General features: G+C 47.0%; 2 protein-coding genes across 2 annotated transcripts in view; both read left to right on the top strand.

Moving 5' to 3' along the window:
• The window catches only part of Sppl (signal peptide peptidase-like protein), an 83,369-nt gene extending 65,355 nt beyond the window's left edge, over positions 1–18,014 (top strand). The window contains exons 7-13 of the mRNA XM_077679481.1: positions 1,621–1,727; positions 2,235–2,306; positions 4,537–4,625; positions 5,310–5,355; positions 6,377–6,524; positions 8,654–8,763; positions 13,218–18,014. Coding sequence (XP_077535607.1) covers positions 1,621–1,727; positions 2,235–2,306; positions 4,537–4,625; positions 5,310–5,355; positions 6,377–6,524; positions 8,654–8,763; positions 13,218–13,286 — 641 coding nt within the window. The 3' untranslated portion in view covers positions 13,287–18,014. The remainder of the gene's footprint in view (positions 1–1,620; positions 1,728–2,234; positions 2,307–4,536; positions 4,626–5,309; positions 5,356–6,376; positions 6,525–8,653; positions 8,764–13,217) is intronic.
• Positions 18,015–20,140: 2,126 nt separating this feature from the next.
• Positions 20,141–21,604, top strand: Csn4 (COP9 signalosome subunit 4). Its single transcript, XM_077679480.1, has one exon. It carries the CDS (start codon positions 20,270–20,272, stop codon positions 21,473–21,475), a length of 1,206 nt encoding a protein of 401 aa, XP_077535606.1. The 5' UTR covers positions 20,141–20,269; the 3' UTR covers positions 21,476–21,604.
• The last annotated feature ends 1,001 nt before the right edge of the window (positions 21,605–22,605 follow it).

Raw genomic sequence — 22,605 nt, 5'->3', positions numbered from 1 at the left:
TCGAGAATTGATTCATCATTAGCCCTACTAAAGTCTTTAAACATTTTTCGCTGTAAGGGCACCTGGTCAGATAGATCTACTACAGAACATGTGAAATGGACAAGCTTATGGTCGGACAGGCCGTCTTCTACAGATACATATACATTGGAGAAACTTTTACTATGAAAAACGAGATCAAGAATGGATGCCGCATTTTCCTGAACGTGTGTTGGAGTTCCTACTGCTTGATCAAGATCGCATGCCAACATAATATCAAAAACAACTTGATCGCTAAAGCATGGAGAGCGTAACTTAGCCCAATTGATGTTCAGGAGATTAAAATCACTGGCAATAATCAAGTGGTTTTTGGAATGTTTGAGTGAGTAATCACAAAGTTTGGTTAAAAATTCTACTTCTGAAGACGGGGGATGGTAAACGGCAATTAAGATAATTGTATTTCCAAAGACGTTTAACTGTAGGCATAAGCTTTCATGATCTTCTATTTGATCTAAAAGAATAGTGGATGTGCGAATATTCAAGACAATAGCGACACCACCACCGCGATACAGTCTATCTCGTCTAATTATGTTGTAGTTTTCCAGTACTATATCTTCATCAGAATAATTATCGCTTAACCAAGTTTCCGTAAGAACGGTGATGTGGGGTGCGTAGGTTAACAAGATACTTTCGAGTTCTACAGTTTTGTTAACAATGCTTTGAGCATTAATATTAAGGAGGCGCAAATTTTGATTACATCGGCGAGTGGCTTGTCATGCACTAACTGACGGTTGGGATGTGCTCGAAACTGGTGTTGGCTTTGGAACGGTTAAAACCTTCACGCGCATGTTCTTGCTATCGTCCCACATAAAAGTGTCGTCATCGATCCGTAACTTATCGTGTACAAGATATGGCTTTTTCCCAAATGGGCCTTGTGTCATTCAGGCGTAGGTTATCAATGCTTAGGGGGCATTGTAGTCAAGTGGTCGAAATTGCATCACGCCTCATTTTCGCTCCTCTCAAGTGGTGCTTCGTGTGGTGTGAACAAAAGCGACATTTAAATGACACTCGAAAATTTCCCTTGTCTGCAGTGTGGCAAAGCTAGTGCAAAGAGTCGTCTTATTATCACTTGGTGTTGAATAAAAAAGGGAAGGGTTTTACAGAGGCATTGCTGTGGAGTCCGTTGCACTGTACAGGTTGCCATGGGGTAGCAGTGTTTTTCTGAAAGTGCTTGGCACCCTGTGACTATTGCATTTTATCATTTGTCCACTTTAACCGGGGGGAGGTTTTTATTTCTGCGTTTATGCGGAGGTGCGCTTGTGTTTGGGTGAAGTGGGCTGTGAGTCTTGGTCCAACATTGGAGCATGGCTGAAAGCTTCTTCGACCAGTCATACTACCCATCTGAGCGAATGGTCTGTCGGCGCCAGCTGCCTTACTGTGGGCTGCTTTCCGGAATGGAGTCAAACTCTGTACCATGTTGACAATGACTGAAAGCTAAGCCCTGTTGCAAGGGACAGCAGTGCGTGGTGTGGTGACGGCATTGGCAGTGCTGCAATAGGGTTATACCGGATGTTGGTCTCTAATAGCCGGTCTCTCCTCTCACCCCCTGCCCTACATGCACTGCCCCCTTGCCCTGACATGCAGCGATGGGCATGGGCCTGTGCGTGGCGTTCATCGCGTTTGTGCGGCTGCCCAGCCTCAAGGTGTCCACCCTCCTGCTCACGGGACTGCTCATCTACGACGTCTTCTGGGTGAGAATGGGGGGAGGGGCAGTCGGGGAAGTTGGCAGGATAGAAAGGATAGCCAGTCTGGCTCTGGCCTTTGGGTTCGTCCAGCCGTGGTGTGTTGCAGTAGCTGCCTGCCACTACTAGAAGGGAAGCATGCCAGCCATTGCATAGTAGTCATGAAGGTGCATAATTTTCAGCAGGGAGATAGGTTTACGCTGGAGGCCAGCCATATAATGTGCGTTGTCTGACATTTTGGGAAAACTCACTGCACCAAAGATGCCGTTCCCTTTCTTATCGCTGGGACATGTGAGCTTTGTGTGTCTACCTCTGTGGGCAGCTAACTAGGAGAGTGTCTGTGTGAGTTACTTTACTGCGGTGGTTCCAGCTCAGCGTACGTAGTCAATTTTCCCATTAGTGCTGCTGCTACAAAGTCCACTGCATGTAGTATTTACGAGGCAAGGTGGCTGTGTCTCGTGTGTGCCTTTCTTTGTGTGGTGGCTGATGCGCTGTCTTCTGCGCCGTGTGCTGCAGGTATTCTTCTCCTCATATATCTTCAATGCCAACGTCATGGTCAAAGTGGCCACTCGGCCAGCGGACAATCCGGTGAGTGGGAGCCCATTTCCCTCTCTCGGCTGGTCCTTTCAGGCTACATGGGGAAGTTGGCACAGGGCACTGTTTCCTTGCTTTTTTAACTCTTTCGCTACCGCGCCTATCAAAATCGATCAATTTGATCGATACTTTTGGGAGCGCCTTTTCATAGCGTTCCAGGAGTTTCTCGAACAAGTAAAGCTGTTCGGAGTTAGATCAGAAAATGGCCTTTCAAAATCAGTTTTGTTTTCATTTTTGCAACGGAAACGTGATTTTTGACACGCTTTTGAATCACCTGGTTGTGGAAAAGGGGCGTGGTCATCGCGCCTCAAGGCTACCAACGAAGAATGCGTGCAACTCGTAATTACTCTGCACCAGCGCTTGTTTTTTGCTATCAGGGCGTGAATGGGGAACTAGCAAACGATTTTCAATCGTCAGGTTCACGCTCTGACAGTAATAATCCCAGAAATCGGCTGAAAATGTCAAGCAGTGCCTGGTTGCAAAGCTACTTTATGATTTTAGGCAGTTTTATTGCCTTTGCGCAAGTTGTCCTAAGTACTCTGGTAGTTCTACTTACCCCAGGACCATTCCCAAACAGTTTACAACAGTTTCGGTTTCGTTTCTGCATCGCGAAATTCATATTTAGCGCAACTACGCAGTTACCCAACTTCAAGGCTAACTGCCATGGCGCCTGAAGCGTCCGCGACTGATCCTCGAACAAAGCACGGCGCTCCTGATTTCCCCCCACCCTAACCCGATTTCTGTGATAAGAACTTCAGATGCAAGTCAAAAGGTCACACCCAGTCGCCAGATATCTGTTCCGCCGAGGACAGCGCTTCAAACCGGCCTTACACTGCCAGCTGTTTGCCTTCCAGTTTCGTTTCCATGCGAGGGTATATCCGGGTGTCTAATGTTGCTGCTTAGTTGAACTGTCTATTCGGACGGAGTCTCTGATAAGTTTTTGTACTGTTTCATTTGAAAAATGTTAGGTGGCGCTGCAATAGAGGAGGCTCGTTGTGCTGATCTTTTTTAGCGCGTGACTGCTACTCGGCCAAAGATTGCAGGGGACGATTCTAGCTCATCGTACCTCATTTTTGCGAGCAAGGCTACAATTGCGAGTAAGAAGATGATAATAAAGCTCAGCTTTATGTTTTGAGAGATAACTGACCGTGAACGACAACAAACATCAGCCACGGCGTTCCGTTTTCAACTTCATGCATGTTTTTTTCTGCATCGCGTGCTTGTCCCGCGTGCTCGCTGTAAATGCAAAGTCAGCCATTGACAAGATGTTTTTACGTTATGTGGGGGCAAATTGGTGCCTCTGATAACGTCAAACCGCCAGATTTATTCCAAGGAACCACCCAAAATTGCACAGTTTGAATTAGAGGTTGGGCTTCACCGCATGACACGAGCACCGTGCGTGCTAACATTTTTTTTTTATATCTGAAAAACTGTTCCGCGCAAGTCGACATTTTTTTTAGGGTGTGTTTTTGAAATGTTTCCCTGCAAAATGTATATTCTAATTTTTTTCTACTACCGGTGGTTTGATATACACAACTCCTTTTTTATCATTTTTTTCGACAACTTGACAAAACTTTTGATTTTGATATTTTTTTTCACAACTATGATATATGAAAACCTTTAAAAAACTGGTGTTATTAGAAAGGCCGTTAAATAATCTGCATTTTGTGCTCCTGCAATTAGTGCCTAAATCATTTTTTAGCAGAAAAAAAAATGTTTTCTTGGACCCCCCAAAATTGGTCAATTTTCTGCGGTAGCGAAAGAGTTAATGCGGGTTGTTTTGGCAGTAAGGAAAAGCTGTTGTAAGATGCCAAGTGGGGCTTTCAGACGTAGTCCAACATATTGCAGGTCCTGCCTTCATTCTGTGCCATCACTCTTCTTTGTTCCGGACGCCACATTTTTTATGCTTCTCACATAGCATTTCTTAAAATTTATTATTTTGTGAAACCGTTTATGGATCTCTTCAGTGCTTGCTAGTCAAATGAAACCTTTTGGGAATGAAATTGCGGCACTGAACTGAGCATTGTTGGGGCCTAGCCAAGTGAGTAGTCCTTACCTAGCTTTTACCCTGGTCAACCTGCAGTGGCAGTGAAGACAAATCACAACTTTGTTTTATTTGCAAGAACTGGATTTTGTTCCGTGGATGTCTCTCCTGGTGTGTTGAATTACCAAAGTCGCTTCCCTCCCTTCCCCGTTTAATCGTTGCCTCCCCCTCCAACACCAGGTGGGCCTGGTTGCCAAGAAACTGCACCTGAGCAGCATGGTTAGGGAGGCCCCTAAACTGTCACTCCCGGGAAAGCTGGTTTTCCCGAGGTGCGTGCCCCCCCTTTTTGCCTTCTCTCTCTCTGTCTTCACAGTTTGGGCGGCACTTTGTGTGATTCCTAGCCTGGCAAGGGTGTGCCAAGTGGTTGGTATTTGGTGCGCTGGCACTAGATTAATGTGTCACCTGTTGTAGCATAGGCAAGCTCGTACGTGATAAATGCCTGTTACACATTCACTGTGTATTGGGATTGTTTCCAAGCAAAACAAGAAAACTGGGTGCAACATATTGTGCCAGGAAGAACTTTGTTTACGAGGATACATGCTTGTGCTGTGCAAGCAGGTGAAGCACCAGTGTTATGGGAGTCTGTGTCGCTGCATTTGTTGCTGCGACGTGGACATGTTCGGCAGAAAGGTGCAAATAGGAAGCTGCTGTTTTGCAGCTGGCATGGCAGTAGGCTGGTGCTGGATCAGTCATCCAGGTTTTAACTTTCATATCAAATCCTACTGTGCAAATATCTTTTTTTTTTTTAAGTATATGTGCACATTTCGATCAAGTTTATGGCATTATCATCGTCCTGTCCTATCCCAATTGTGTGCAGAAGAAAAAATTTCTTGCGAAGGTGTGACTATGTGCATGTGACTCTGTTGGTGGCATATAGTATTTTTGCTTTTCAAGCAAGTGGCCGTGTTGTGTGTCTTACCTGTTCTTGGCGTTCTTTCCCATATGTGACGCAGTGTGCATAACAGTGGCCACTTCTCCATGCTGGGACTGGGCGATATTGTGAGTGCCCCACCTTCTCCTTCCTTTATTCTTCTGCCGCTTTTGTTGTTGGTGCACATTGGATTCCCCACGTTTTAGCGAGGCAGTTGTCATACAGTTGAGCCCAACCATAGCGAGGTTCATGAGGCACGGGGAAAAATTCGTTGTCATGGATACGTCCTTGTGAATTTGGCGAACTACAGATTGGCGTAAAGTGCACAAACTCTGCTTCCAAGTAACCACTCCAGAGAGGCTGCTCTTTGGCAGCAGTGCACACAGACTACAGACTTATGAGACTACACAGTCTCATGAGGAACTCTGTGGTAGTAATACCAATATGCAGAAGGAGTGGTCAGGAAGTGTTTGTCCTCAGTGAAGAGATTTGTACCTTGGAGCCAGCTGCTGCGCCTATACTGAACTCTGCATGCACCATGTGCAATGTAAAGATGGAATACAGAGGAGGAGAGTAGTGGTGTGTCGTAGTAAGAATCAAGTCTCTATTGCACAAGAACAATTTTTTGCATCCTGGCGTTCTTTCATTTGCGATTTGACAACTGTGTACAGCAATTACGTTGGTAGCTTACAAAGCGAGTTTTGTTTCATTGGGAAAATTTTGAAGGGAGAGGAGCCACCCAGTATGTTTTTTTGTGTGTTTCAAAAGCCTCGCTATTTTACCGAAATTTATCGCAAGACCTGTTTTTTATGCATTGAAGGTGATTCACAGAATGCACAAAAATTTGGTACTAACAAAAATTGAGTCATTTGCAGCAAGCACTGCAGTGTAGGCATTACGGTGAGGATGCTGGAGACCAAAAAGGGGAGGGGTCTTGACGTGCGAATATCAGTAGTAGTATTTCAGGTGGGGGGGGCATCTTGCTTGGGCATTTTGTTGAATGTCGACTTGGATGGCAGTGATCATTTATTCTCTGGTTCAGAAGAATAAAAAGTAGCGGCGCAAGTGCTGCCTTGAGGGGTGCCGCATCACTCCGTCTGAGTGCAGCGTAAGGTGGCACCAAGGAGGGACGGCTGTGCCGCGCTGCAGGTGATGCCGGGCCTGCTGCTGTGCTTTGTGCTCCGCTACGACGCCTACAAGAAGGCGCAGCTGAGCTCAGCCGAGACGGGGCTGCCCCCGCCCAACCACCTCAACAAGATCTCCTACTTTCACTGCTCCCTCATCGGCTACTTCCTCGGTGGGTGCTCGCTCCTTTTGTCCCTCCTCCTTCTCTCTCTCCCTCTCTGTCTGCCACCGTTTGGGGCCAAGGGAGAGGGGCTACGTGACGCTGACTGGCAAAGATAAGAGAGAAGCGTCGGCTGTCAGTAGTGTCTTGGTAGCATGAGTGCATGAGTGGTGAAAGCATGAGCAGGGGTGAGACAGCTGCGCATATTGCGCAGATTTGGTACAAATTTGTTTTCCTGCGCCAGGCTGCTCCGAAAGCTTGAAAATTGCAAAAATTGCGCCAAACTGCTCCAAAACAGTCCGAGAGCCAAGGATTTTAACGCTCCCGTCATAATTTTCCAGCACCCCCAAGGTGATGCTGTTTGTAAAGGTTTAATTGATTGATCATTCCATAAAAAAACCTGCATAAAATTGTCCCCGAGGTAGTTTTTTCGACAGTCACAATGTCGGGTTGCACATGTTATATTCTGTGCGTTTTTAAAATTTTCCCATCGAAAACCATTGCAAAATCCTGTAGAAAAAATGCTTATGTGTACTGAGGCGTCAGACCGCTTGTGCAAGTTGATGAAAAAACAGCAATTTTTGGAGCGCCGCCACCTTGGTGTGATGAAGATATGAAAACATGGCCGCCGGGCGAAGCAGGTCCTTGTGGTTCAGGCAGAGCGCTCTTCGCCGATTTCTACCTTGGTTTTAGTCATGGGGTTGGTTGGGTTTACATTTAGTTGTTTGATCGGTTGCTGGAAGGGGCGCGACACAAAAGACGGGAGCTCATCAAAAACAACATGGTGCCCGCGAATTCGCCGTGTTTCGGCCTTGAGTGTGAGGCCGGTACGTGCTTGAAGTGAAATTTCGGACTCGATCATTGTGGCGTTACAAAACACTGAGTTATTGCTGCGTTTCCCAGCGGACTTGCGAGCGACGGGAATGGGACGATCGACGCTGCAGAAGTGGCGGTGCAGGCTACATCGCCGCGAAATATTCAAGCAGTGTTCGATAGCCGGACGGGCTATTTTTGCACGCTAGTAGTAATGGTTCATTTATCTGAAGTGAAATTTATTGCCAAAAGAAGGGAGGTGGCTAAACATACCAACGTTACTCAGATTACGATCGTATACTGAACATGCACCTTGGGGATTGAAATGGGAGGGCTGGTGGGGTGCAACGACTGTGACCGCTTTGCGCAGCTTTGGCCATGGCTCTACACTTGTGCGTAAAGACGAGTCTGGGATTACAAAAATAACAATTTCAGCATTCACATGATAATAAAAATGCCTTACGATTGCTTAGTTTTTCAATTCGATATTATCAATGGAACTCCACGCTATGTATGCATAGAGCCTCAGAATTAAAAAATGGCTAGTAAAAAGGTAGTGCAGTTCGTACCTTGTGATACTCTGGTAGAAAAAACTTTATTGAAAGGCTGTTTCAGTGTTATGTACGTTCAAAACCAATTAAAAAGTGCACTTTTCACCCGTGAGTTGCCAAAAATTTGATTTTTTAGGCTCCTATGGTGACATAATAAATGTCGTTCTTCTGCTCCAAATCAAGGTTCTTCTACTCCAAAATCGATATTTTGCTTCTCCAAAAACTGCTCCCAAATCTCATTCAGCTGGCTCACCCCTGCATGAGTGAAAAGCATGAGTGGCGAAAGAAAGCTCAGAGCGCAGTAACCACCCATGCAGCCCGGAGCCTTCTGAACTCTTTGGGGGGCTTTGTTTGGAAATTCGTTAGAAGAGTCTGTGCCTCTGTCCGTCGGATGAAGTCATATCACCATGTGTGGTTTCAGATATGCCCCCAACCCATATGTCTAGACAAGGGGTGGATCAAACCCTTATGCTGCCCCCTCTTAGCAAGAGTATTGGCAGAAATAAGAAGAAGAAGAAGAAATGGGTGTGGGCAGGGCATTGTAATGCGCAGGCACAATTACCGTTGGTCATTAAGGGCAACAGAGTGGATCCCCAGAGAAGGCAAGCGTTGCAGGGGGAGGCAGAAAGTTAGATGGGCAGATGAGAACAAGAAGTTTGCGGGGATGAATTGGTCGCAGTTAGCACAGGAATGGGATAGCTGGAGGTCTGTGGGAGAGGCCCTGCAGTGGGCATAGACAGGCTGGTGATGATGATTATGATGCCACCCCCTGCGCAGGGCTTCTGACGGCCACGGTGTCCTCGGAGGTGTTCAAGGCTGCCCAGCCCGCCCTGCTCTACCTGGTGCCCTTCACGTTGCTCCCCCTGCTCACCATGGCCTACCTCAAGGTACTCTATGCGTGCAGCACTCTTCTAGCAGGGCACTGCGTGTGTGTGTGTGTGTGGTTAAGTGATGGGGACAGGGGAGAAAGGAAGACCAGGTAGGAAACGAAAATGCCGCACTCTGTTCGTCACCCCTGCGGGTTGTTTGTTGCGCAGTTTATTCCCTTAACTTATCCCACATTAACGTTGGTTGGGTGGGCTTCATTGAGGATTTGAGCTCGAGGTCCACAGCGTTACATCAATGTGCGTCATATTCACTGAAATCGTAATGGTAGTGCCTGTACCTAGCTCTCACGAGTTCGCTTTGGTTTGTTTCTGTGACGATGCAAGGGCTCCGCTATTTGTCTCCGAGTAAACTTGGCTCGTGTTCACGGTAACTTTTACACCCAGCACGTACCATGCCTAGGTGAGGAATTGGCCTGAAATCAATAGGTGCTGTGTGTCACGTGCTAGCATTACCTCCTTGCTCGCTCACTCAGTAGTTATGTGAAATTGTAGGCGGTGGAATTCAGAGAAGCCCTGTGCTTTGTCCATCAGTTATAATGATGTGTTGCCGAGATTTCAGCACATTGCACACAGGCTTGCCTGCATGCATTGCAGGCAAGCCTGTGCATAAAGTATTTGGTAAAATATTCAGAGGAGCACTACTTTCAGCAACACCAAGATGGGTACTACTTAGTGTTTGTTCATGTCCATTGCGTTTTTTTTTTCTTATTCATTTTATGTAAACAGTCACTGCAGTTTAACAAGTGCTCTGTCGTTGCATGAGACATTAAATATGTGATCATTTTGTTAGATATGCTGCTTGTGTGCGCAATACAAGGCTTTACTACGACAACGCTAAAAACTCAGTCTGCGAGTTTCATCTACGTAAAATTGCAATGAGGTGCTTGTGCCGAGACAGGACAACAGGGTGCATAAATCATTACCACGAAGTTGTGCCGTGGCACTTTGCTCTACTTTGTGTTAATTAAACTGTTCTCACACACACAACTCTCTCTTTTCTTCTTTTGCCCAAGACAGGTGCTCATTGTAAAAGATGCTACAGCGCGAAACAAAACACGGACACACAAAGACAATGGGACGAGCGCTGACTTCCAACTAAATTTAATACGATGAACCTTGGATCTTTTATACACAATCTTCATGTTAACATAACTACAAAAAAATTCTAATCTCTAGTATTACACAGCCATATCGGCACGCGTTCAATGCACTTGGTACAATCTATGCAAACAACAATTCACGTCATGCGCAAAGTGCAGCACGTGTTCGAAAGGAAGTCCATCTCTTTTTTTGACAACGCAATAGACGCCCGGCTTACACATTTACTGCCATGCCTTAAAATTTCGTGCGCTTCAATAATTTCCCGAGTAGTTTGATTACCGCTTCTATCTATCACCTCGCACATTTCAAACTGAGGTTTGCATCCACAAGATTTGCAATGCATGGCCAAGAACCCATCGTTTCCTTTTTTGACATTGTTGTCGTGCTCCCTCAATCGGTCATTAAGGCATCTGCCAGTTTGACCGACGTACACAGGCCCACATTTCCTCAGGGGAATGCAATACACCACACGATCCACGCATGGGACGTACTGTGTACGGTGCTTTACATGGCACCCACGGTTGTTCACACTTGTTTTTGTAGTCTCTTTGGCGAATTTCACCAGCTTGTGGGGAGCGCTAAGCGCTACCTTCACGTCTACACGGTTGGCGATCTTCTTTAACTCTTTCGCTACCGCAGAAAATTGACCAATTTTTAGGGGTCCAAGAAAACATTTTTTTTCCTGCTAAAAAATTGGTTAGGCACTAATTGCAGGAGCACAAAATGCAGATTATTTAACGGCCTTTCCAATAACACCAGTTTTTTAAAGGTTTTCGTATATCATTAGTTGTGAAAAAAAATATCAAAATCAAAATTTTTGTCAAGTTGTCGAAAAAAATGATAATAAAGGAGTTGTGTATATCAAACCACCAGTAGTAGAAAAAGATTAGAATATACATTTTGTAGGGAAACATTTAAAAAACACACCCTAAAAAAAATGTCGACTTGCGCGGAACAGTTTTTCAGATATAAAAAAAAAACGTGCTCGTGTCATGCGGTGAAGCCCAACCTCTAATTCAAAATGTGCAATTTCGGGTGGTTCCCTGGAATAAATCTGGCGGTTTGACGTTATCAGAGGCACCAATTTGCCTCCACATGACGTAAAAACATCTTGTAAATGGCTGACTTTGCATTCACAGCGAGCACAATATTTGGGACAAGCACGCGACGCGGAAAAAAACATGCATGAAGTTGAAAACGGAACGCATCGGCTGATGCTTGTTGTCGTTCACGGTCAGTTATCTCTCAAAACAAAGCTGAGCTTTATTATCATCTTCTTACTCGCAATTGTAGCCTTGCTCGCAAAAATGAGGTACGATGAGCTAGAATTGTGCCCTGCGATCTTTGGCCGAGTAGCAGTTGCGCGCTGAAAAATATCAGCACAACGAGCCTCTTCTATTGCAGCGCCACCTAACATTTTTCAAATGAAACAGTACAAAAACTTATCAGAGACTCCGTCCGAATAGACAGTTCAACTAGGCAGCAACATTAGACACCCGGATATACCCTCGCATGGAAATGAAACTGGAAGGCAAACAGCTGGCAGTGTAAGGCCGGTTTGAAGCGCTGTCCTCGGCGGAACAGATATCTGGCGACTGGGTGTGACCTTTTGACTTGCATCTGAAGTTCTTATCGCAGAAATCGGGTTAGGGTGGGGGGAAATCAGGAGCGCCGTGCTTTGTTCGAGGATCAGTCGCGGACGCTTCAGGCGCCGTGGCAGGTAGCCTTGAAGTTGGGTAACTGCGTAGTAGCGCTAAATATGAATTTCGCGATGCAGAAACGAAACCAAAACTGTTGTAAATTGTTTGCGAATGGTCCTGGGGTAAGTAGACCTACCACAGTACTTAGAACAACTTGCGCAAAGGCAATAAAACTGCCTAAAATCATAAAGTAGCTTTGCAACCAGGCACTGCTTGACATTTTTAGCAGATTTCTGGGATTATTACTGTCAGAGCGCGAACCTGACGATTGAAAATCGTTTGCTAGTTCCCCATTCATGCCCTGATAGCAAAAAACAAGCGCTGGTGCAGAGTAATTACGAGTTGCACGCATTCTTCGTTGGTAGCCGTGACGCGCGATGACCCCGCCCCTTTTCCACACCCAGGTGATTCAAAAGCGTGTCAAAAATCACGTTTCCGTTGCAAAAATAAAAACAAAACTGATTTTGAAAGGCCATTTTCTGATCTAACTCCGAACAGCTTTACTTGTTTGAGAAACGCCTGGAACGCTATGAAAAGACGCTCCCAAAAGTATCGATCAAATTGATCGATTTTGATAGGCGCGGTAGCGAAAGAGTTAAACCAGGAGACAAGCGGTGAATGTACGGGACAATGGCAACCTCTTTCCTCTCACTCTCGTGAGCAGGCCCGTCATGTGCATCCTTACGATAGCAAGATTTCAGGCTCCTGAGGAGGCCTTCTGTCACCGATTCGACCAGGTGGAGTGGACAACCAGCCTCTTGAATCCGACTGACCTGCTCGTCAAAGGCAGTTTGCACGGCATTGGGTTAAGGCGTCCAAGACGCACAGCCTAACTATTCCCCTTTTCCCCAGTTTGGAATGTGCAGAATGATACGGGGGAAAATTAAAATTAAGCAGGGCTTGTAAGCTTGCTGAATCAGCTATTTGCGCTTAAATTTAAGGCACATTCTTGTTATGGCAGTAAGAATGGTGGGGTAAACAGTGGAAGTTACGAAAGTATCGATGCGTACTGCTGTTGGTACTGCGCACACTATGCTTGTTTTAGCTGCACAGCAGTGCGGCGCTTTGGGGTTGTCTCAGACGACACTGGTTGATTGGTAAACATGTGACCATGTCTTATGTGACTGTGTTTGCTGAGCGAGCATCATGTTTCACGGAACAATTATTTTCTGCATTAACAAAAGCAAGCCAAGTGCAAATACGGCCAAAAACAAAGCAATGGCAGAAAACGGCCCACCAAGGTATGGTGGTGCCATCTAGGTTGACTAACACTAAACAAGGCTCTGCAGCAGCTTCAAGACCTGTTCTTGTGATGTCATTGCAGACATCACGAAAAACGCGATTTGGCGGGAAAATCGAAATTTTAACCAAAAATGATTACTTTGTCAGTGAATACGGCATCGTTTGCTGCTGGACAAGCACTGGGGGCACTATAAAACATGAAACATGAAGTGCTTCGAATAAAACAAACTTGTATTTTGTCTGCATGGCCCCTTTAATTAAGGACAAAAGAGGCAGACGCGTTCATCTTTTCCAACTTGCCTGCCAGCTTCACTTTACATCAATTGCACAAACATTGATGTGTCTAAAAGGTGCTCCCAAGCAGGATTGGTTTGAAGCTGAGGTTGCGATCGACCTTTGCCCTCTGTGCAGGGTGACTTGAGGCGGATGTGGAGTGAGCCGTTCATCACCACCCCGCCTTCGAAGCACCTGGACGTCTGACAGGCCTCCAGGTTGCTGTTGTAGCCGCATCCTGCACCCTCTCAACCCCGTTCCCGCCCACCACACGTGCACAATGTGTGTGGGACGTTGACAGCTGTGCACGTGGGGCCATGCCCGTTGGTGGAAAAAGCACGCCCCTCGACCTCATCGCACCGGACCTCGTGGCAACACTGCACCACACGCCTCTCATCGTCGTCTCATCATCCCTCTCTTCCTCCTTTCCTTCACACCCCCGAGGACAGTGTGGTGGTGGCAATCATTGGCCCGTGGTTGGCGGGCGGGAAGTGCGCACACACTCATCAACCTCCCCCTCCTCCTTGACCGGGGAGAGGTCCCAGTTTGGCTGGCTGACCGGTTGTGCGCGGCCGATGAAAGTGACTGCTGCTGGGAAGTGGACCTCTGCAGTGCGGGAGACAACGATTGGGGGACAAGAATTGGGCACGTTTGCAAGTGTAGCCTCTGTTTGTTGTGCAGCTTGTTGACGACCTCTGTGAAAGGATGGCTGTGGGTGGGGCGAAAGAGGCAACTGCCTCCATCGGCGACTCTTGTGGTCTGAAGAACAAGTGGACTGTAAGCGGTCATCGTAAGCAGGACGACCACTGGCCGGTTTGTCTGGCTCTTGTTGAAAACGACGGCCCAAACTGCGCGAGGGTGGCGGGACTTGAATTCCTCTCGGCAATAGTTCTATTGCCGTTCAATGCAGTTCCAGTGTACAACACTACAGTCCAAGGCAGTTCAAAGTGACAGCTCAACTTGAACTGAAGCCCCAGACATGGTTTGTTTGCTTTTCAGCTTCAACGAAAATAATGAGCTGCTTGCGGCAGCATGCACAATTGAGAATACTCGGCGAGACGGCTGTCTTTAACTCTCCCAATTTGTTCCCACATGATTTAGCTACGGGGTGGATAAACTCCAGGTTTTGCTGCGGTATCAAACACATGGTTAGGCAGACCAAACATTCTGAGGTCTGGGCCATTCCTCCTGCCTGCCTCTTCCACCTCCTTGGACATTTCCTGTTAAGTATCACAGTAATGTTAGTTCAATCTTCAAATGAAATTGCGGTGATAATTATGTGCTCAAAATTGGCATTCATACCCAATTTAATGTAAAGTGCAAACCAGGCTTTGCCATTTCTCGCATTTTCAGCCTGCTGGCCTCGCGCAGTTTGGTGCACGGTTTTCAACCTTCAAAGTGATCACTGGTGACTCTCATCAATGTCGTTCCTTACCATCTTCCCTATTTGTTCTTCCTCTTTTATGCCTCTGCTTTTTTTCTCTTCTTCTTCTTTGTTGTGTCACAAGTTGTGGTCACATGCTAGGACTCGGAAAAGGGCAGCCCAGTTTTTGTGAATCGCTGGCTTCCCCAGATCTCTTATCTCTTTCTAAATAACTCTCGTATTCATTGGACTTTTGCCCATGTCAAAGCATTGTGAGGACTGTCGGTGGTACTTACAAGTGCACTGTCCGCGTTCCTTTGTTCTGGTCCTGTAAGACCTGCAGACGCTGTTGTGTGATGCTGTCAGCATATCTGTTTGGGTACTGAGCTGTGTTTGTTACCAAGGGCAGTTTTAGGGGCCTTGATGTGCAAATAAGGGCCTTGGTTTGAGCAACGATTTAACTTTTATTTTGCACTGATAGTGCGCGGGTAGTGATTTCCGGCCCTCGAGTTTTCATTGTTTTGTTTTTATCCCCCCTTGCAACTGTGGCTATGTCTCGTGACCTCCTCACGTGCTGCGACTATTTATTTATGCAATCATCATTACCATTGGTCACGCATTTATTCTGTTTGACTGACCGGAGTGCCGCAGACATGATGCAAGTGATCGTGTCTACTGCCTCTTCGGGGAAAAAATGTGGCCAAGCTATGTGACAAATTCCTCCCGCGGGTTTGGGCATAGTTCGTTACGCCTGGATGCGGTTCAACCGACAACATGTCAATCATATTACCTGGGTGTTACTTTACCGAATCATTGATTTATGTTCGATTCACTGCCAAGTGCCACTGTGCTTGGAGTGCTCCAGGTGGATTTCAGCGCCAAAAGCCAACTATATTTATCGAAAGTGTGGGGTGGCAGATTTAGGTCTTCTGGCTGAAACGATGTTCAGTGCCGCTCTTCTGGCAAAGCACTTGTGAGGTTGCTTTGTCAACATTGCGACGCCTGAAATACAGAACTGACGCCCAGCCCTAGCCTCGCTACGGGCTGCATAGCCGGTGGCAGGTAAAAGTCTAGCCACAAGTCTTGAGAGCACTGTGCTCCGGTCCTTGGAAATCGCAGTCTTGCCAGCACTCGTTCTCAAGCTCATCGAAGGGATTTCTATTTGATACGGTTGTAGCTGGTGTTCTGTCGGATTTCAGTGCGGCAACAGTTTAGGAGAATGTCGTTCCCTTTCTGTACTTCCGCCTGCTGCCAGTTCCGAGCTTTAAATTATGAAGAAAGTACTAGTTAGGGCCATGTGACTGGTCCTTTACCGGAAATGCGAGGTAACCACACAGTGAAATCTACCTGAGTTGTGAATTCTATAAGCAGCCATTTGCTGTCATTACACACATCTCTGTTCGCCTCATTGCGTATATTTCCCCTTTTTGCTATAGCAGCTGCATTGGTGATTATCAACTAAAGTAAAGTATTTTGCAAAGTACAGCTCAATTATGAAAGGTGCGTGAAAAAGACTCTGTGAGGTATTTGAGGCGAAAGCTTAAGTGGCTCATGGAGCCACAAAACGGCGTCGGTGTGTGGTGACAACAGCAATTCCCATTGGCTGCGGTGAGTCATGTAACTTCAAGCACGTGCCATGCCTCAGAAACACAAATACAACACAAAGAAAAGGTGCAATCACAATGGCGCCATAGTTTCTGAACTGGCAATGTTCACATTCCGATCACTGCTGCTCCGTTCTGCCTTGACATCTACGGCTCCTTCCACATGGACCGTAACAGCTGCTGCGGCCAAATGCGTGTGGTCAAATCGCAAAGGAATCTTGCTAGCACCACAGAGCGCACCTATGCTTTCGCGCCCTCACACGAAAGCAGACCTTGGCGTTGACTGCAATTTCGCCTTCCATTGAGTATCAGAGGATCAAGGCATTTCAGGAGTGTTGGTTGAAGTTACAACTTGATACTTTTCTAACTTGATAATCGCCCACAGAGGGAATTTGCAACCGCCTAGAGCTTGGGATGCTGAGTTCTGGATTACAAGGTTTGCGTCGCACAAAGTGCAGGACATAGCTAGGGATGCTAAGCTCTGGATTACAAGGTTTGCGTCGCACAAAGTGCAGGACATGTAGCATTGAAGATTCCAAAAATTGTATGGGCAATAAGATGGACTGTGCACTGGCACTGCGAAAAATTAATACAAAGCCACATGAGCTTAGTTCACGTTTTCAATGTCTACAAATACCTCCAACTCATCCCACACAGCTTTGTACACTGGTTGAGACTGTTCAGGACTGAGCGCTGCCGAAACAAGGCCACAGCACCCACGTCTGTTTTTGTCTTAGGCGTTGTGCTGTTTCCTTCACGCAAGTGCAGAAGCAAGCCACGTACACGGACTCCGATGGGGTGGCAAATCGAAAAAGGTGCCAACCATTTTTAGCTATGCTATTTTAGGACGACCCAAACCTAGCCAATCCCGTCGTCATTGAGCTAGCTACGAAAGTAAGCTTGCGTTGTGTTTTGAGCGGACTGTCTGAAAATTGATGCATTTTGGCGTCCGGGCCCAAAACTGCATGCACTCGGGGGAATGCTACAGGCTACGGAAACAGAAAGGTCCCTATTGCGCAGTTGTTTTTTGAAGGCATGCGTTCAAATTCTCGTTGTACCTTTCGTTGCAGACACATCGCACAATCCTTTCAGCTAACGCACGCACACTTGTTTTCGTTGTAGAGAAAATGCTGGTGGGTCGGAGTTGAGACTGCAGCCGGCTATACCTGCTTGCACACGCCCTAGTCTGTCCAAGAGCACTCGCACCGACTGTTTGCTTCATTTTCGGGGGCGTTTGTCGGTTGTTGGTCGCAGAGGAGGTGGTGCCCAAACGGCAGCTTTGTGGTTGTTCGGTCGGTCGGTCGGTCGTCTAAGGCATTTCCTCGTCGCAGTCTTCCCACGAGGATCACTCCGGCTTGTCTGAGGCATCGGTTCTTTCTTAGGTCGTCGATTATTTATTGCATTCCTCTACTCAAATGGGGCGCCAGCAGCTGTGCGCGTTACCGTGTGACAGTGGTGACGCCCCTCTCCCGTGAGACTTGGAACGCTTCACGTTAGATTTATTATACATATATTATACATACAAAATGTGTATATACATATTTAAAATAATGTGAAAACTTCGGCTTCCAGTTGGTCGACGCACGGCCGTGGCGACGGGCCGCCGCAACAACATTGTCGTCGTACTTTTTTGAGATTAGCGTCTGGCAGATGATTATTATTATTATTATTATAGAGTGAGCTGGCTGGCCGTGGCCGAGTGGGTTTTATATCACGTGTCTGTGTTTTTGTGCTATCATATTAATTATTGTGGAAGACCTAATCGTCCCGGGCGTCTGGAACGAAGAGGGGAAAAAAACAATGTTTGCGTCTGAAGTGCGGGTTTGCAAGGTGTGGGCTGGTGTGGCTGTAGTGATGTGTGTCTCTTCTTCGGGAAGGCCAAGCACAAAAGTGTGTGAGACGAATGTGTGGCTGTTGTTTTAGACCTCTTTGTCTGTCTGGTTTTTTAAATAAAGCCTTGCAAAGGTGTCCCCTTGTGTTATTGCTGCCCAATGCAACCACCTCTTCTAAATGCTGGTGCACATTCACTTCTACACAGCACTCGCCTGTGCACTGACTCCTATCGGCTTTACGAGCAGGACCAGTTATTCGGGGGAATTGTTTTGGAACAAAAGCACTACTGGCCTCTCCCAACTTGGGAACTGCTGGTGCAGAAATGGAAGGGGGGGTGTGGGGGGCGGTTTGTAGGTATGCGATGACGTGGTGTTAGGCCTAATGTCTAGTTAGGCTTAATGTCTAGTGTCGTTGCTTGGCATGTCGCCAGGCTAAAAATTTCAACCTTTAAAAACCCTATTTCATTATAGTCTGCCTGGGAAGGCTTCAAGATGGAGAGTATAACAGCTGAAATATGTGCACGCACGTCGCAAGCGACCAAAAAAGTGGTTATTTTGGAGCCAAAAGTGTTGTTGCGGCTGGCGGGTGTACTGGCGGCTGGTCAGCCGCTCGGGAGCTAGAAAGGAAGCGGGCGGCGGCGCGGCCCGGGGAAGGAAGGAAGGAAGGAAGGAAGGAATGAATGAATGAATGAATGAATGAATGAATGAATGGATGGATGGATGGATGGATGGATGGATGGATGAATGAATGAATGAATGAATGAATGAATGAATGAATGAAAGCTTTAGAGACGCGTATGGCATGAGCTCTACAGGTTTCCTAGCCGCCTGGTGTGCCGGCGCACTGGGTCAGCAGCGTAGGGTTTGTATATGAAACTCTATGGAGTATTGTCACTTTAGCTTATGGCTATTCAATTGCATGCGCAATCATCCGGCAAGTGCATTATCGTATGCTCAACGAGGCACTCCATGCATGGGGCTACCATGTCCCATATCTGATGTCCCAATCATGTCTCATCTGATTTGCTGGTGCTACTGCGCGTTCAAAATAGATTTTGGCCGAAGAGGAATGTTGTTGTTGTATTCCTTTATTTCAAAGGGAAGGCCATGCGGCCATAATAGGGGAAGAGGCAGGGAGGAGTAGCCGAGTAAGGAAAAAACATCCTTTCGTAATTGTGGTTAAAACGCGAAGCTTTCTCCATGTCAAATCGAAGTCCGAAATACACGCTTGCCACGTCCATAATCTAAACCTCCAATGCAGAAGTCTACTTCACAGTCTAAAGCCAACGCTCGCCCAACGAACCCAAGAGAAATTTGCTGAGCGACGCGAATGCGATGATATATGGTGATGATGGAACTTTGATAATCAACGTGATATTAATTCTACTCTACATCACTGTCAGTGAGGCATATATAAAGCTTCGGTTTCAAAATAAGGCAAATAAAAGTGGTATAATAAAAGGTGAAAAGGTACAGAAATATAACAGAAGTGTCCGCGCGTACCAAATATGGTCTAAGCTAATGTGCAGAATATGTGGTTCGTTGTTGCACCGGTGCAACAAGTAATATTTTCATTAGGCAAGTCACATGAACAAGCTTTCCTAATCTGCTCTCATGCGAAATGTCTCTGCAATAGAAAGGTGCGGCAATTAAAAGAAAAATATGCTTCCCCTTCTATGAAGCGGACAATTAAGTTCGCACGAAACCACGTGAGACTTGGTGCAATATTCTGAGGGCTAAACCTTTTGAGATTGTATGTTTTGGAATATTTTAAATACTACGCTCTACGTTGGTTCTAAAGTGAAAATACTGCAGCGCGAGGGAAGTACTAAATAGGCCCAACATGTTGGCTGCTGTTCGAAGTATTCAATTGTACTTTTTTTAGGCTGGAGATGCAGATGCAGCGGCGGTGGAGTCCACAGATCTGTGCTGCAAGGTGGTGGATGCGTAGAGCTGAGAAATATATATTTTGGTGTGAGAGGTACAGTCTGTTGGAAATTCATCGAAACCACTCTACGGTCAAAATCGCCAAAACCTACCCGTCTTGTAAGCAGACGACATTTTTTCGGAAACGACACTACCGATGCATTTTACCAAAAACATATTATAAAACAAACAATGAATTAAAACATATTAATAATAACATTTTAATAGCATCAAGAACATAAAAGCACAAAAACGTACCTTTATGCGCTCGCTGTGACGGAACGCGGCTTTGTTGTCAACAAAACATCGACATCGGTTAGCCGGTCAAAACAAAACGCCGCCAGGTGGCCAAGTCGCGGCGTTGCCAGTCTGAACTGTGGTCCTGTGGTCATATCGTACAAAGTTTTGCAGCCCGAAGAATATTCACTGTAAATTAACCTGTGCCTACGCTTATTCTTAAGCGAAATGGCTGCGGCAGGATATCGGCAGCAGCTCGTCAATCTGGCAGCTTCCGGGGGCTCGCCGAAGGAACAGACCGAGAAGTACCGAGCCGTGCTGGAAAGCATCCTGAAGCATTCTGGGCAGGAACTGGTCGAGGGGCTGCAAGTTTTCGTCGAAGCCATCGTCAACGAAAACGTAAGCCTCGTCATATCTCGGCAACTGCTGACTGAAGTCGGAAATCATCTCATTTCGCTGCCTGACGATGTTTCGAAGGCCGTGTCGCATTTCACGCTGGACAAGGTGCAGCCTCGGGTGGTCTCCTTCGAAGAGCAAGTGGCCAGCATTCGCCAGCACTTGGCAGACATCTACGAGAAGAACCAGAACTGGAGGGAAGCGGCCAGCGTGCTGGTCGGCATCCCGCTGGAGACTGGCCAGAAGCAGTACTCGGTGGACTACAAGCTCGAGACGTACCTGAAGATAGCCCGGCTGTACCTCGAAGACGAGGACCCCGTTCAGGCGGAGGCCTACATCAACCGCGCCTCCTTGCTGCAGGCGGAGACCAAGAACGAGCAGCTGCAGATCTACTACAAGGTGTGCTACGCCCGAGTGCTCGACTACCGGCGCAAGTTCATCGAGGCCGCGCAGCGCTACAACGAGCTCTCCTACAAGCCCATCATCCACGAGGACGAGCGGATGACGGCGCTGCGCAACGCGCTCATCTGCACCATCCTCGCCTCGGCCGGCCAGCAGCGGTCGCGCATGCTGGCCACCCTTTTCAAGGACGAGCGCTGCCAGCAGCTGCCCGCGTACAACATCCTGGAGAAGATGTACCTGGACCGCATCATCCGGAGGAGCGAGCTGGAGGACTTCTCGGCGCTGCTGCAGTCGCACCAGAAGGCCACCACGGCCGACGGAAGCACCATCCTGGACAGGGCGGTGGTGGAGCACAACCTGCTCTCCGCGAGCAAGCTGTATAACAACATCACGTTCGAGCAGCTCGCCGCCCTGCTGGAGATACCCTCGTCCAAGGCCGAGAAGATCGCCTCGCAGATGATCACCGAGGGCAGGATGAACGGCTACATCGACCAGATCGACTCCATCGTCTACTTCGAAAGCCGCGAGGTTCTGCCGTCGTGGAATCAGCAGATACAGAGCCTCTGCTTCCAAGTGAACAACATCATTGAGAAGATCAACACGGTGGCTCCGGACTTTATTGCCGAGATGAAGTGAAGGGCGCCTGGCTAGAGTTTTGAACAGTGCTCATAGGTTTCAGGTGAAAAAGACGCCTCTGGACTTCGCAGTCTTGTTTCTCTCACACCCTGTCTGTTTTTTTTTTTTAATGTAACGTGGTTGACTTGCTATGCTTGTGTCTTGTTTTTATGAAATTAACTTTGAACACACGTATAATTCGGTTTGATGCTCATCTTGCCACGTCAAAACAGGATTGCTCATTAGGAGAGAGAGCCTGAAGGTTAGAAGATGCCAGTCAGTGATAAGGTGCAAGGCTAAAACTTAAGGGTGAAAAAATTGTGCCAAGCCTTCTTCATGCTTGTGATAATTTGTTAAAACTTCTGGCCAGGGCAGGCCGCTTAGCAGGTAGAGCTGTCCAGCTGCAGTACATAGCCCCTTGATTTGAGCATGTTTGGCGCTTTGTGATAGATAACTGGCTAGTTGATGTCCCTACCCAAAAAGGAGCGCAAAAAAAATGGAGACAGATAAAATGGAGCTTGCTGCTTACTTGTGGCAGAAGTACTCTATTGAAGAAAAAAAGGGGGGAAGTCGGGGCATGGGTTGCTCTGTGATTGTCACCGGATGGTCACGAATGTTGGGAATGCCTGTCTGTGCTCCACGTGTTACTTGAGTACAGATAATGTGAAGAAGCCAGACAGCGACACTTCCTTTAAATATACACCTAGAAGATCTCAATACTACTCTTACTGTGTTTAGTAGATTGACCGATGTTCATAAGCAGACGAACTTATCTTGCAGGTATCTGCTTTTTGAGACTCATCTTGTACGGCGCGTGACCTCGAGCCCCCTTGGCACAAGGGAGGTCCTAATGATTTTTTTGTGTGTGAAAGGAGCTCCACTCGTGTAGCGTGCTCTTGAGTCTCCAGGCGCTGTCAAGCCTCAACCATAATCACCTTCACGCGCCATTACAAGCATTTTCCCATTTTAGTAGCCTCTGCATCAGTATATACAGCAGTTTTGGGAGATACCATACTCGCCTCACATGCTTTAACCACAAACCTGGCACATTGAGGGATCACGTAACATAGTTTTGGTCGTAGATACTATTGCACCATAAACATGAACATAAGACTGGGTGATTAATTTTGGCAAGCCGATTAATAAAACAC

This window comes from Haemaphysalis longicornis, unplaced genomic scaffold (assembly GCF_048455015.1).
Source record: "Haemaphysalis longicornis isolate Haplotype H1 unplaced genomic scaffold, Haemaphysalis longicornis Haplotype H1 scaffold_7, whole genome shotgun sequence".
NCBI classification, from domain to species: domain Eukaryota; kingdom Metazoa; phylum Arthropoda; class Arachnida; order Ixodida; family Ixodidae; genus Haemaphysalis; species Haemaphysalis longicornis.
This window is presented reverse-complemented; position numbering and strand designations above follow the sequence as displayed.

Coding starts and splice junctions, on each gene's coding strand:
- Csn4 (XM_077679480.1), top strand. CDS start 20,270: ATGGCTGCGGCAGGATATCGGCAGCAGCTCGTCAATCTGGCAGCTTCC.